We start from the raw sequence: 13,537 nt of genomic DNA, 5'->3' as shown, positions 1-13,537 counted from the left end.
GTATGTATATGCCACAACTTGTTTAGCCACTTGTCTATTGATGGACATTTGGGTTGTTTCCATTTCTTGGCAGTCATAAAAACGCTGCTATAAACATTGGTGTACAGGTATCTGTTTGTGTCCTTACCTTCAGTTCCTCTGAGTATATACCTGGTAATGGGATTGCTGAATCATATGGCAACTGTATACTTGGCTTCCTGAGGAACTGCCAAACTGCCATTATAGTGGGTGTGAGGTGATAGTTCATTGTGGTTTTGATTTGCATTTCGCTAATAGCCAGAGAAGTTTGAGTATCTTTTCATGTGCCTTTAAACCATTTGTATTTCCAGTTCTGAGAAGGTTGTTCGTGTCTTTTGACCATTTTTTAAATTGGGTTCTTTGTCTTTTTGTTGTTGAGTTGAAGAATTTCTTTGCATATTTTGGATATTAAACCCTTATATGTGGTTTCCAAATATTGTCTCCCATTGCATATGTTTTTTTTTCTTTCCTTTTTTTTAAACTTTTTTTATTAATTAAACAAAAATTAACAAACAAAACATTAAGATATCATTCCATTCTACATATACAATCTAATTCTTAATATCATCACATAGTTGCATATTCATCATTTCTTAGAACATTTGCATCAATTTAGAAAAAGAAATAAAATGATAATAGAGAAAAAAAAGATTATACATACCATACCACTTACCCCTCGCTTTCATTTACCATTAGCATTTCAAACTGAATTTATTTTAATATTTGTTCCCCCTATTATTTATTTTTATTCCATATGTTCGACTCTTCTGTTGATATAGTAGCTAAAAGGAGCATCGACACAAGGTTTTCACATTCACAGAGTCTCATTGTGAAAGCTATATCATTGTTCAATCATCATCAAGAAACATGGCTACTGGAACACAGCTCTACATTTTCAGGCGGTTCCTCCAGCCTCTCCACTACATCTTGAACAACAAGGTGATATCTACTTAATGCATAAGAATAACCTCCAGAATAACCTCTCGACTCTGTTTGGAATCTCTCAGCCATTGACACTTAGTCTCATTTCACTCTTCCCCCTTTGATCAAAGAAGGTTCTCTCAATCCCTTGATGTTAATTCTCAGCTCATTCTAGGGTTTTTCTCAGTCCTTTGATGCTGAGTCTCAGCTCATTCCAGGATCTCTGTCCCACGTTGCCAGGAAGGTCCACACCCCTGGGAGTCATGTCCCACACAGAGAGGGGTAGGGTGGTGAGACTGCTCATCATGTTGGCTGGAGAGAGAGGCCACATCTGAGCAACAAAAGAGGCTCTCTTGGGGGTGACTCTTAGGCCTAAATTTTAAGTAGACTTGACCTATCCTTTGGGGGGTTAAGTTTCATATGAACAAACCCCAAGACTGAGGGCTCAGCCTATAGCTTTGATTGTCCACCCTGCTTGTGAGAATATCAAGAATTCAACTTGGGGAAGTTTAATTTCTCCCCGCTTTCACCATTCCCCGAAGGGGGCCCATTGCATATGTTCTGCCTTTTTACTTTCCTGACAAAGTTTTTTTTTGATGCACAAAAGTATTTAATTTTGAGGAGATCCCATTTATCTATTTCTTTTTTCAGTGCTTGTGCTTTGGGTATTAGATCAAGGAAACCATCTCCTATCATAAGTACATTATTTCCCTACAATTTCTTCTAAAAGTTTTATGGTCTTCACTCTGATGTTTAGGTCTTTGATCCATTTTGAGTTTATTGCTGTATAAGATTTGAGATGTAGATCTTCTTTCATTCTTTTGCTTATGGATATCCAGCTCTCCAAACACCATTTGTTGAAGAGGCTGCTCTGTCCTAGTTGGGTTGGCTGGACCACCTTATCAAATATCAACTGTCCATAGGTGAAAGGGTCTATTTCTGAACACTCAATTCAATTTTATTGGTTAGTATAACTGTGTGCCAGTACCATGATGGTTTGTTTTGGTGTTTTTTTTTTTTTTTTCCCCCATTTTGGCCACTGTAGCTTGTAATATGCTTTCAAGTCAGGTAGTATGAGACCTCCCACTTCATTTTCCTTAAGATATTGTTTAGCTATTTGGGGCACCCTGCCCTTCTGAATAATTTTGGTTTTTCTGTTTCTGTAGGTCAAGTTGTTGGAATTTTAATTGGTATTGTATTGAATCTATAAATCAATTTGGATAGAACTGACATCTTAAGTATAGTTAGTCTTTTATTCTAGTCCATGAACACGGTACACCCTTCCATTTATTTAGATTTTCCATGATTTCTTTTAACAATTTTTGTAGTTTTCTGAGTATAAGTTTTCTTTTGTATCCTTAGTTAAATTTATTCCTAAATATTTCTTTATTTCGGTTGCAATTGTAAATGGAATTTTTTTCCTTTATTTCCCCCTCAGATTGTTCACTGCTATATAGAAACAGTACTGATATTTACCCTGCCACTTTGCTGTACTCATTTATTAGCTATAGTAGCTTTGCTGTAGATTTTTCAGGATTTTCAACATACAGTATCATGTGATCTGAAAACAGTAAGAGTTTTACTTCTTCCTTTCCAGTTTGGATATCTTTTACTTTTTTTCTTGTCTAATTGCTCTGGCTAGAACTCCAGCACAGTGTTGAGTAACAGTGGTAACAGTGGGCATCTTTGTCTTGTTCCTGATCTTAGAGGGAAAGCTTTCGGTCTTTCACCATTGAAGGTGATGTTAGTTGTGGTTTTTTCATATATTTCCTTTATCATGTTGAGGAAGTTCCCTTTTATTCCTATCCTTTGAAGTGTTTTCAACAAGAAAGGATGTTGAATTTTGTCACATGCCTTTTCTGCATCAATCGAGATGATCATGTGGTTTTTCTGCTTAGATTTATTGATATAATGTATTACATTAATTGATTTTCTTATTGAACCACCCTAGCATACCTGGATGAATCCTACTTAGTCATGGTGCATAATTCTTTTAATGTACTGCTGGATTTGATTTGCAAGTATTTTGTTTAGGATTTTTGCATCTATATTCATTGAAGAGAATGGTCTGTAATTTTCTTTTCTTTTAATATCTTCATCTCGCTTTGGTATTAGAGTAATGTTGGCTTCATAGAATGAGTTAGGTGGCTTTTCCTCCTCTTCAAATTTTTTGAAGAGTTTAAGCAGAATTGATACTAATTCTTTCTTGAATGCTTGGTAGAATTCATGTGTGAGGCCATCTGGTCCTGGACTTTTCTGTTTTTGGAGCTTCTTGATAACTGATTTAATCTCTTTACTTGTGATTGGTTTATTGAGCCTGTCCATTTCTTCTCAAGTTAGTGTTGATTGTTCATGCCTTTCTAGGAAGTTGTCCTTTTCATCTGTGTTGTCTAGTTTATTGGCATATAGTTGCACATAGTGTGTCCTTTCATTATCTCCTTTGTTTCTGCAGTGTCAGTGGTTATATCCCCTCTTCCATTTCTGATTAATTTACATCCTCTCTCTCTCTCTTTTGGTCAGCTAGCTAAGAGTCCATCAGATTTTTTTCTCAAAGAACCAACTTCTGGTTTTGTTGATTTTCTCGATTGTTTTGGAGTTAGTTTGCTGTCCTTTCTCTACGTCCAAGTGAACATTTAATTTCTCGATTTTTGCATTCCTTTTTTAATATAGGCACTTAAGGTAATAAGTTTCCCTCTCAGCACTGCCTTTGCTACATCCCATGCATTTTGATATGTTGTGTTTTCATTTTCATTTGCCTCAAGATATTTACTAATTTCTCTTGTAATTTGTTCCTTGACCCGCTGGTTGCTTATGAGTGTGTTGCTAAGCCTCCATATACTTGTGAAGTTTCTGTCCCTCTGCCTTTTATTGATTTCCAGCTTCATTCCATTGTGATCTGAGGAAGTGTTTTGTGTAATTTCAGTCTTTTCAAATTTATTAAGACTTTCTTTGTGACCTAGCATATGGTCTATCCTTGAGAATGGTCCATGAGCACTTGAGAAAAATGTATATCCTACTGTTGTGGGATTTAATGTTCTGTAAATGTCTGTTAAGTCTAATTCATTTATTGTATTCTTCAAAATGTCTGTTTCCTTATTGATTCTCTGTCCAGATGGTCTATCCATTGACGAGAGCCTGGAAATGAAGTCTCCAACTATTATGGTAGAGATGTCTACTTCTCCCTTTGGTATTGTCAGTGTTTGCCTCATGTATTTTGGAGCACTCTGGCTCAGTGCCTAAATATTTATAATTGTTATGTCTTCTTGAATTGTTCCTTGTATTAATACATAGTGTCCTTCTTTGTCTCTTTTAATTGTTTTACATTTGAAGACTAATTTGTTGTATATTAGTATAACGACTCCTGCTCTTTTCTGGTTGTTGTTTAAATGATCCATATCTTTTCTCAACCTTTCACTTTCAAGCTATTTTTGTCCTTGGGTCTAAAGTGAGTCTCCTGTAGATAGCATAGATGTGTCCTGTTTTTTCATCCCTTCTACCAGTCTGTGTCTTATGATTCAGGAGTTTAATCCATTAACATTTAGTATCATTACTGTAGAGGCAGTGCTTTCTTCTTCCATTTTGTCCTTTGAGTTTTATAGTTATATCTAAATTTTTTTCTCTTTTTATCTTGACTGATAGTCTTCATTTCTGTACTCTTCTGCAGATCTCTCTATCTCCTCCTCATTTTTCTGGGTATAAAATTCTTGCTTAGGGTGGTGAGTTGGTGGCTCAGTGGCAGAGTTCTTGCCTGCCATGTCAGAGACCTGGGTTCGATTCCTGGTACCTGCCCATGCAAAATAAAATCTTGGTTAGCAGTTTTTCTCTTTCTGAATCTTAAATATATCATTCCACTGCCTTCTTGCTGCCATTGTTTCTGCTGAGGAATCCACACAAAGCTTCTATCGAGCTTTGCCATAGGTTCTTGAGGCAGATTCCAGAGGAGTTCCATAGAAGTTTGTACAATAACAGCAACATTATTGCATATTTATGGCCTCCCAAGAGAGTTACCTTTATGTACTTCATTTGTTTGGTCATACTTGTTTAAAACAAAAGAAAAGGAGATCTTTTTATAATTTCAGTTTTATATATAATAGTAATGATTACCATTATAAATGTCTTCTGTATGTTAGATGCAGTATAATATATATTATCACCTCTAAATAAACTTCATGACAATTCTAGAAAATTTGTATTATGCCCATTTTAGAAGTGAAGATACTAAAACTTGGGGAAGGCGAGTATAATTTGTCAGTGTTATACTGATTAAAACCAAAGGTTCAAATATAGGATACCTCACGCCAAAGTCCATTCACTTTGTACTATATTTTTCCTGTCTCTTCCTTTCATAAAATTTAAATGACCCATTGAACAAAAATCATTATGCCAATTTCTGACACAAAGTAAGTATTCAAATATGGTAGCTGTTAATATTGTCAAAAACTGAGAATGTATGCATACATACTATGTAACTGTTCTTATAGTAAAACTGTTTTAAGTCACTTCTCTTCTAATGACTTTGGAAATCAGTTAAGCATGATCAAGTCCACTATAATTATTAGTTTTTAATAGAGAAATAGGCACAATTAAAATGAAGTCTTGACTAACTGGTCTTTTTATACATGTTGCCTGTGAACAAAAATGAGAGCTGCTGTTTGTCTTTGCTTATTCCTTTCTCCCTCTTTGATATTTGCTTTGGAAAATTAACCAGAGAGATCCTTGCTTTTTTTTTTGATATATAAACAAAAGATGAAAACGAAGTAGCTTAATTTTTAGTGTTTTTGAACAAGAAAGTCTTTAGAAGTATCATTGTGACACTTTTTTTTTTCTTCACGGGCAGGCACCGGGAATCGAGCCCGGGTCTCCGGCATGGCAGGCAAGAACTCAGCCTGCTGAGCCACCATGGCCCATCCATTATGACTCTTTTAGTAGCCCTTGTTTGTCAATTTGTGGTACTTTTTTTTTGTTTATGTGTGTGTATTTTCCCCTTAACTTAATATTGAACATATTTTGTGATGATGGGGATCCTGACCATTTATACCTCGTATAAGGAGAAGAGCATTTTTCTCGTGGCCCATAGAAAAGATCCTACAGGAATGGATCCTGATGATGTTTGGCAACTCTCCTCCAGTCTCAAAAGGTATGACCATCCTCACAGATTCTTAAATCCTGGTGTTGAATTTTCCCTGGGGTATTGAGTCATTATCAGCAACAGACTATTTGTATGCCTACTCTGTGAAGATCATGATGCTAGTTATGTAATATGAAGAAAAGGGTATGAATAATCTAGAAGGTTTTCCTAGTGCTGTACTTCAAAAATTCATTATCACAGAAATGCTTTGAGGATGAACTATGAGAAAAAGTGCTTTGGTGGAAGAATGAAGAATGAACGATTCTTTTTCCATTTGGCCAATTAACTCAGCCAATTAGAGCTCAGGACCATATGGCCAAATGTACGAGGTTAGTTATTCATGAAGAACCCTGTTAGCCTTTATTTCTTCTGTGATCCTGATGAACTCTGAATCCATTTGGATCTCTAAAGCAATGGGCTGGGCTACTCAGGGAAGCACTGTTCAGTCTTTTTCTGAGCAACTGTTAAGTATAACTTTATAGCTGACACAAAAAATCTTTCCAGCTAGTCTCCTAATTGTGTGACCTTTGGCAAATCATGCAAACTATCTCAGAATTAGTTGGGTCAAAAATTGGGAAGATGAGACATACCAGTTATAATAATATTGAACGTTTATTGATACTCTACCATGTAGTAGGTATTGGGCCAAGTGTATTATCTCATTTAAATCTTTAAATAAAACAACCATTTTATAGGTTAGGGAATAGATCCAAAGCGTTTAATCAATTGATCTGGGGTAATATAGTACAAAAATGGTAGAGCAGGAATTTTAGCCCAAATCTGAGCTAAAACTCATTCTCCGAAGTCACTACCCCAAAAGCATATGGCACAGTTCCTAGCATATAATAGGCTCTCAGATTGTAAGTACAATAATTCATACACATAAAAGTATCAGCCTCTCTCATTGCCAAATTGTAGAAATGTCTCTGAAGGGGAGGAACAGACAGTTAATCATTCTAATCATTCTAATGTTGCAGCCTCCTCCTGTCAGGGCTCCCAGCTGCTCTTTGGCCTCGGCCATCATAAATATACACCTCAAGCAGGCCATGGGAGTAGCACTTCAGAATTCTAGACCCTAGCAATATCTTGGTTTCATTTTTATTCTAATTTGGGTACAGAAAGTGGGTTTTACCCCTTTCTGGTATTAGATTTCCCTGATTTTTTTTTACTAACTGTCATATTGTCGGTGCCTGTAGAGACAAAGTATGTTCTCTCCCTCCCTCCTTTAACTTTTCCCCTGCTCTTCCCTAATCTCTACCCACCCCCCCCCCCACAAAGGATTACTTAGTAGTTTAATAGTGCCTTATTCACATGTCTTGTTCCATAACTGCCAGTTTACATGTTATGAAAATGGCAACGAAAGGTTTCACAGACTATCTTATCAGTTCCCTTGCACAAACTTACTCATCACAAGCTGTGTGACTCCTTTTCAAAAAGTCTTCAATTTGGTTGCTGTCTAGCACATTCAGTATATAATCCAAACTCCTTTGACATGTGAAGTTTTTCAACATCTGAACCCCAGTGTAATTGTAATTTCTCTAATTCTCCAGATTTCCCATTGACTATGTCTTTATACATATTCTTCTCTTTGACTTGAATATCTTTCTTCCACCTATCTTACTCCTGCTTGTCACCTCTTCTAAGAATCCTTTCCTTCTTTACTTTAGTTCTAGGTATTTGCAAGAGCATTTTATGCTTACCTCTGTTAGTATTTGTTCTAGTTTGCTAGCTGCCAGAATGTAATATACCAGAACTGGAATGGCTTTTTAAAAGGGGAATTTAATAAGTTGCTAGTTTACAATTCTAAGGCCAAGAAAATGTTCCAATTAAAACAAGTCTATAAAAATGTCCAATCAAAGTCATCCAGGGAAAGATACCTTGGTTTAAGAAGGCCGATGAAGTTCAGGGTTTCTCTCTCAAGTGGAAGGCACATGGTGAACACAAGTCTTCTCTCTCATCTGGAAGGGCACATGGTAAACAGTATCATCTGCTAGCTTTCTCTCCTGGCTTCCTGTTTCATGAAGCTCCCCAGGAGGCATTTTCTTTTTTCATCTCCAAAGTTCGCTGGCTGATGGACTCTGCTTCTTGTGGCTGTGTTGTTCTGCTCTGCTCTCTGAATCTCTTTCATTCTCCAAAATGTTTCCTCTTTTATAGGACTCCAGAAACGAATCAAGACCCACCCAAATGGATAGAGACATGCCTCTAGCTAATGCAGCTTAACAACCACTCTTGATTAAATCACATCTCCAGGGAGATGATTTAATTACGGTTTCAAGCATACGTAACAGGGAGTAGAAGAAACGGCTGCCTTTATAAAATGGGATTAGGATTAAAACATGGTTTTTCTAGGGTACATACATCATTTCAAACCATCACAGTATTGGTTACAACAGTATTGTAATTGTTTGCTTTTCTTTTCCTCTGTCATCCTCCCCAAAGTGTGATCTCCTTTACCATTTATTATGCACTAGACCTCCAAGTCCAAAGACAGGAACTATCTCATTTACCTCTGGGCCCCTAGACACAGTCCAGGGGTTGGCACAGCTTGGATGTGCAGAAAGTTTTGTTGAGTGAGTGATCGAAACTCACCTGGGCTAGGCTGTAACCATGGTCTCCTAATTAGTTTCTGCCTTCAGTCAAGGCATGATCCATAATTCAGAATTTCTTATAACCTAACCTCTTTGAACATCCTTTCTCTTCCTTGTTCTAAGTGAAACCTGACTAACTCCTGAGGACACACTTCCCCTGCAGACTTAAGGTGCTTTCTGTTGTCTCTCTCATAGTCTTCATGCCGTTGGTACTGGTAGTGGGGTAGGTGTCCCCTTTGCTCTGCTTTGCTGCTTTCAGTCCAGCCTCACCTCTCCTCTCTTACACTCCTCCCCACATTTTGAATTGTAGGTCATTGCTTTTTGCCATCTATATCTTCCTACTTGTTGGTGTTAAATACAGACCCATGATCACTCCATTTCTTCCTTGAAGATTCTAGCTCATTGACACTCTAATATCGTTCCTTAGTTAAGACTTGGTGATCTCCATATCCAAGTAGATTATTATTCCAGTATCCTGCTCCTTGGCCCGTCAATTTACTTCCTCTCTTCCAATTATATTGTATTCAGCTGTGACTTAGGTACTTAATTCATGGTCATACCCCATACCTTGTTACTAGTAATAACTAATTACTTTCAATAATTTCAGTCTAAAGTTATCCCACTCTGACCATCACTTCCTATTTTTCTAGTGTATCTTCCTCTAGTTCTCCTGTCCAAACAGTCCTTCATCCTTAATGGCATCTATAATCCATTGGGCCCACCACTTTTTCACTGACCCTGTTCCACTTCATAACCCAGCTTAGATTCTGTGGCATTTCTGTAGTCCATTCACTCTCTCATTGTGGTAGAGGATCTTTTGTACCCTCTCCTCTATCCTCAACCTCCCATACCTCCTCCCCATCTTTATTTTTAGCTGATGACCTTATTTTTGTTACTGAGAGGATAGAAGCAATTAGAGGTCTCTCATCATTACTCACCCATATGTATCATATTCTGCCTTCTTTTCACTAGATTGTCTCTCTTTTTACTTTCTCAGAGTTTCCCTCTCTTATGGATCATTCCTTCTGGCATATAAACATGATATTTCCCCTAATTTAAAAAAAATCATTTCCTGTACCTTTATTCTCCCATCACTATTCCAGTTCTCTGCTCCCCATTTTTACTTCTCCCATTATCTCTTGAATCTGTTATCTTCATTTCTCTCTCCTCATTTTACTTGACCACTCATCAGTGTTTGACACAGTTGATTGCTCCCTCTTTCTAATACTTTTTTTTTTAAAACGAGCCTTCTAGGATATCATGCTCTTATAATTTTCTTTTTATCTTAAAATCTGTTCTTTAGTCTCCTCTGTGATTCATCTTCCCTTTCTCTAAATTTCATATAACACCAGGACTTCTTAAAAACCTCTTCTCTATATTCACTCTTATCTAGTGTTTCAAGTCTTTTAATGCTGCCTATATGATGATCTCTAAATTTATATTTTCATCCTAGATTTCTAAACTCCAAATATATTCCCATCTTTTTTTTTTGGACATTTCTACTTGTATGCTAATAGGTATCTCAAAGCTAGTATGTCTGGATCCTAACTCTGTTATCCCTCATCTAAATCTGCTGCTCCTGCAGTTTTCCCCCATCTCAATAAAGGGCAATTCTATCCTTCCAGTAGCTCAGGCCAGAAACTCTAGTCAGTTTTTATTCCTTTCTCTATCCTTTCTTCAGTCTGTCAGCAAATCCTTTCATCCCTACTGTCTAAATATATTTAGTCTGACCACTTTTACCATCTCTACTTGCTACCATCATCTCTCACTTGGATTACTCTAACAATGTCCTGTTGGACTTTGGCAGCTACTCCCCTTATCCATAGCCTAATCCTAGTACTGCAGAGTGATCCTTTTAAAACATAAAACAGGTCAACTCAGTTCTTTGCTCAAAACCCTATCATTCAAAGAGAAACACAAAATCTTAAGGATTGCTTAGAAGTCCATCCATATCTGTCTCTGAACTCTGCACACATATGCAGACATACCCCTCAACTCCTGTGGCTCTCATTCTTTTCTACTTCATTGTGTTCACATTAGCCTCTTTTCTATTTTTCAGACACTCTTAACATGTTCTTGTCTCAGGGCCTTTGCACTAGCTGTTCCCTCTACCTGTGATATTCTTCTTCCAAATGGCTTGTTTTCTTGCTTTCTTTAGGGTTCTACTCATACATTTGCTTCTTAGTGAGACTTTTCCTGCCCACCACATTTAAAAGAATATTTTTTTATTATCTGCTTCCTCACACACACTAAAATGAGGGTTCCAAAAGGCAAAGATTTGTGTATTGGGTTCACTGCTGTATATCCTTTGCATGTGAGACTGCCTGACACAGGTAGGTAGGGACATTGTTGAATTAATGAATAACTTCTTAAACTGTGTCATGTCACAACTTATTAGATCATATTTTGTCATCAAAGCCATGTAGCTGCCAATAAAATTGGACCCAGAAACCCCCAAGTTCCCATGAAGTCAGTTAGCTGCTGGTCTGAGCTCAAGAAAGTTCTTTTGAGGTAATGGAAATAGTTCAAGGATCTTCATTCTGCCTACCCTTGGGTCTTGGTAAGCCAGATTGGGAATTACTATCTAGACCAACAGTTTATTAAGGAGCTCTCGTTTTCTGAGCACCAGTTATGCAAGGCACTGTTTTAATCATGGTAGTAGTCTAGAAAAGTAATGATAGTTTTCCTGTTTTACACATGCAGAAACTAGGAGCTTAGGAGACTCCTTTCATCTTGGAGAAAGAAACAGGCAGAGGAATGTCATCTTGCCAGAAGTTGGTATCATTAAATCCTCCTCAATGAGTGGAGATAGTAAAGACCTTTGAGGCACCTAACGTATAACTTAAGGAATCTTTATAGTTGATATCTTAAAGCAGTTAGCATCCCTGGAGCCATATTGACTGCAGAATTCAAGTACTGAGCAACCTGGAATTGGGAGACATCCTTGAAAGCAATGGCCATCTCATTCAGTCTATAAAAATTTGATTGCCTGCCATGTGCCAAACTAGAAATAGAAAACAAATAGAATAAGATGTAGTCCTTGCCCTCCCCTACTGTAATGAAGAACACAAATACACAAACATTATTTCAAAAGATAGATCATTTCATTGATAAAGATGGAAGGCCAATGATGCCATGAGCGCCTAAATCATTAAACCTGGCATATGATAGGCCCTCAAGTATTTGAGTTAAATATTGATTAATGATGCTGTAGAAGACAAAAGAAGGGCACTGACCTAGATTGGGAAGGTTTGGGAGGCGTTCCCAGCAAAGTTTCTGCCCAAGTATACTGTTCACAAATGGGAACTAATGAGGCAAGATAGGAGAGAAGAATCTACTAGGAAAACCCTAGTATAGCAAATGCAAATTATGACTTAATAGTGTATAACAAGGTAAAGGAAGTAGACAATAATTAAAGTAGACATGTCAACATTCAAGAATTGGAACTAGTATCCTGAAGGCAGTGAGGAGCACCTGGGTTTGTTTTTTTGTGTACAGATCTGTATGTTCCCTATATCACCAGGGCCCAATTTAGTCTTGTTCTTCAGAAATACTTTGGCACTATATTGTATCTCATTGAATCTCTGACTTTGTTTGGATTTTGATTTATCTTTGTCCCAATGCTTAGGTTCGATGACAAATACACACTGAAGCTGACCTTTATAAGTGGAAGAACAAAGCAGCAGCGGGAAGCCGAATTCACCAAGTCCATTGCTAAGTTCTTTGACCATAGTGGGACACTGGTCATGGATGCATATGAACCTGAAATATCCAGGCTCCATGACAGTCTCGCCATAGAAAGGAAAATAAAATAGTCCATTCTAAAAGCAACCATCTTTCTGCAGGATGATGCCGAATTACTGGGTGGGGGTGGAAAGAAACAAAGAACTTAAAAAGGGTGAAGTAAAGTAAAAATTGCTAAAAATGCTCATTTTGTCTTGAAATTTTAGTCTTTTCTGAATAGGCTTTTCTAGCACAGATATGAGAAGTTGTAACTTTGATGTCTAGCTGTAGCCTCCTTGATCTGCTGATTGTGTTGTTTTGATTTGCTGTTCTGGAAAAAACAGTTTTACTGAAAGCCATGCAGACTTCTTCCTTCCTAAGTAGCAGTCCTTTATATAATAGAGCTTTGTCCCATGCAGCATTTTATGAATCAGTTTTTAAAATTTATTGCTGGCTTTATTGTGTTAATTCCTGTTCCAACAGCTGTTCCCCTTAGGAATTCAGGATACAACTTCTTGTGTATGGCAACTTTCTTTCACACACCATTTTTGTGGGTGTATATATATTTGACTTGGGGAGACAAAACACAGCTTTTTAATTTGTTTTAAACAGACCTTCTGCCTGTTACATTTTGTGCACTTAACCAATTAAAGATGCCAGTGGCATTTTTAGTTTTATATTATCTGTTTTCTGCTAGTATATCCCTGTTTCTTTGTTTGTACCCTTTAACTGTGATTTTCTAAAATTTTTTTCAATAAAAGGAAAGAAGATGTGAAAAAGTGGAGTCATTGGTCTCGATGGCAAGAACAAAGCAGCAAACATTAACAGTCTTACAATTATAGGATCCTTTTGTTTCTAGGCTTTTACTGGTTACCGGCCCCTGAGAACCTGTAGTTGAGGAATTCCTAGCTTATAACAACACTCAATATTTGGGCCAAGTGATATTCCAGGTATTTTACATGTATTAGCTCACTAAGGCTCACAACAGTTCAATCAAGAAGGTAGGTTACTATTATATTACCACCCCATTTTGCAGGTGAGGAAGAAAAATTTTTCACACAGCTAGTCATAGGACTGCGATTATACCTGAATAATCTGGCTTCAGAGTTTGTGTTCCTGCAGAGACAAAACAGCTGCATCTTTTCCAATATTTTTCCAG

At 37.2% G+C, this 13,537-nt stretch overlaps 1 protein-coding gene across 1 annotated transcript in view; it reads left to right on the top strand.

Moving 5' to 3' along the window:
* SPCS2 (signal peptidase complex subunit 2) overlaps nucleotides 1-13,157 on the top strand; it is a 43,878-nt gene extending 30,721 nt beyond the window's left edge. Inside the window, exons 4-5 of the mRNA XM_077113576.1 lie at nucleotides 5,946-6,076; nucleotides 12,284-13,157. Of these exons, the coding sequence (XP_076969691.1) occupies nucleotides 5,946-6,076; nucleotides 12,284-12,470 (318 nt within the window). The 3' untranslated portion in view covers nucleotides 12,471-13,157. The remainder of the gene's footprint in view (nucleotides 1-5,945; nucleotides 6,077-12,283) is intronic.
* The last annotated feature ends 380 nt before the right edge of the window (nucleotides 13,158-13,537 follow it).

The sequence above is a fragment of the Tamandua tetradactyla genome, chromosome 8 (genome assembly GCF_023851605.1).
Source record: "Tamandua tetradactyla isolate mTamTet1 chromosome 8, mTamTet1.pri, whole genome shotgun sequence".
NCBI lineage: Eukaryota > Metazoa > Chordata > Mammalia > Pilosa > Myrmecophagidae > Tamandua > Tamandua tetradactyla.
Note: the sequence above shows the minus strand (reverse complement) of the source record. Positions and strands in the feature narration are given on the sequence as shown.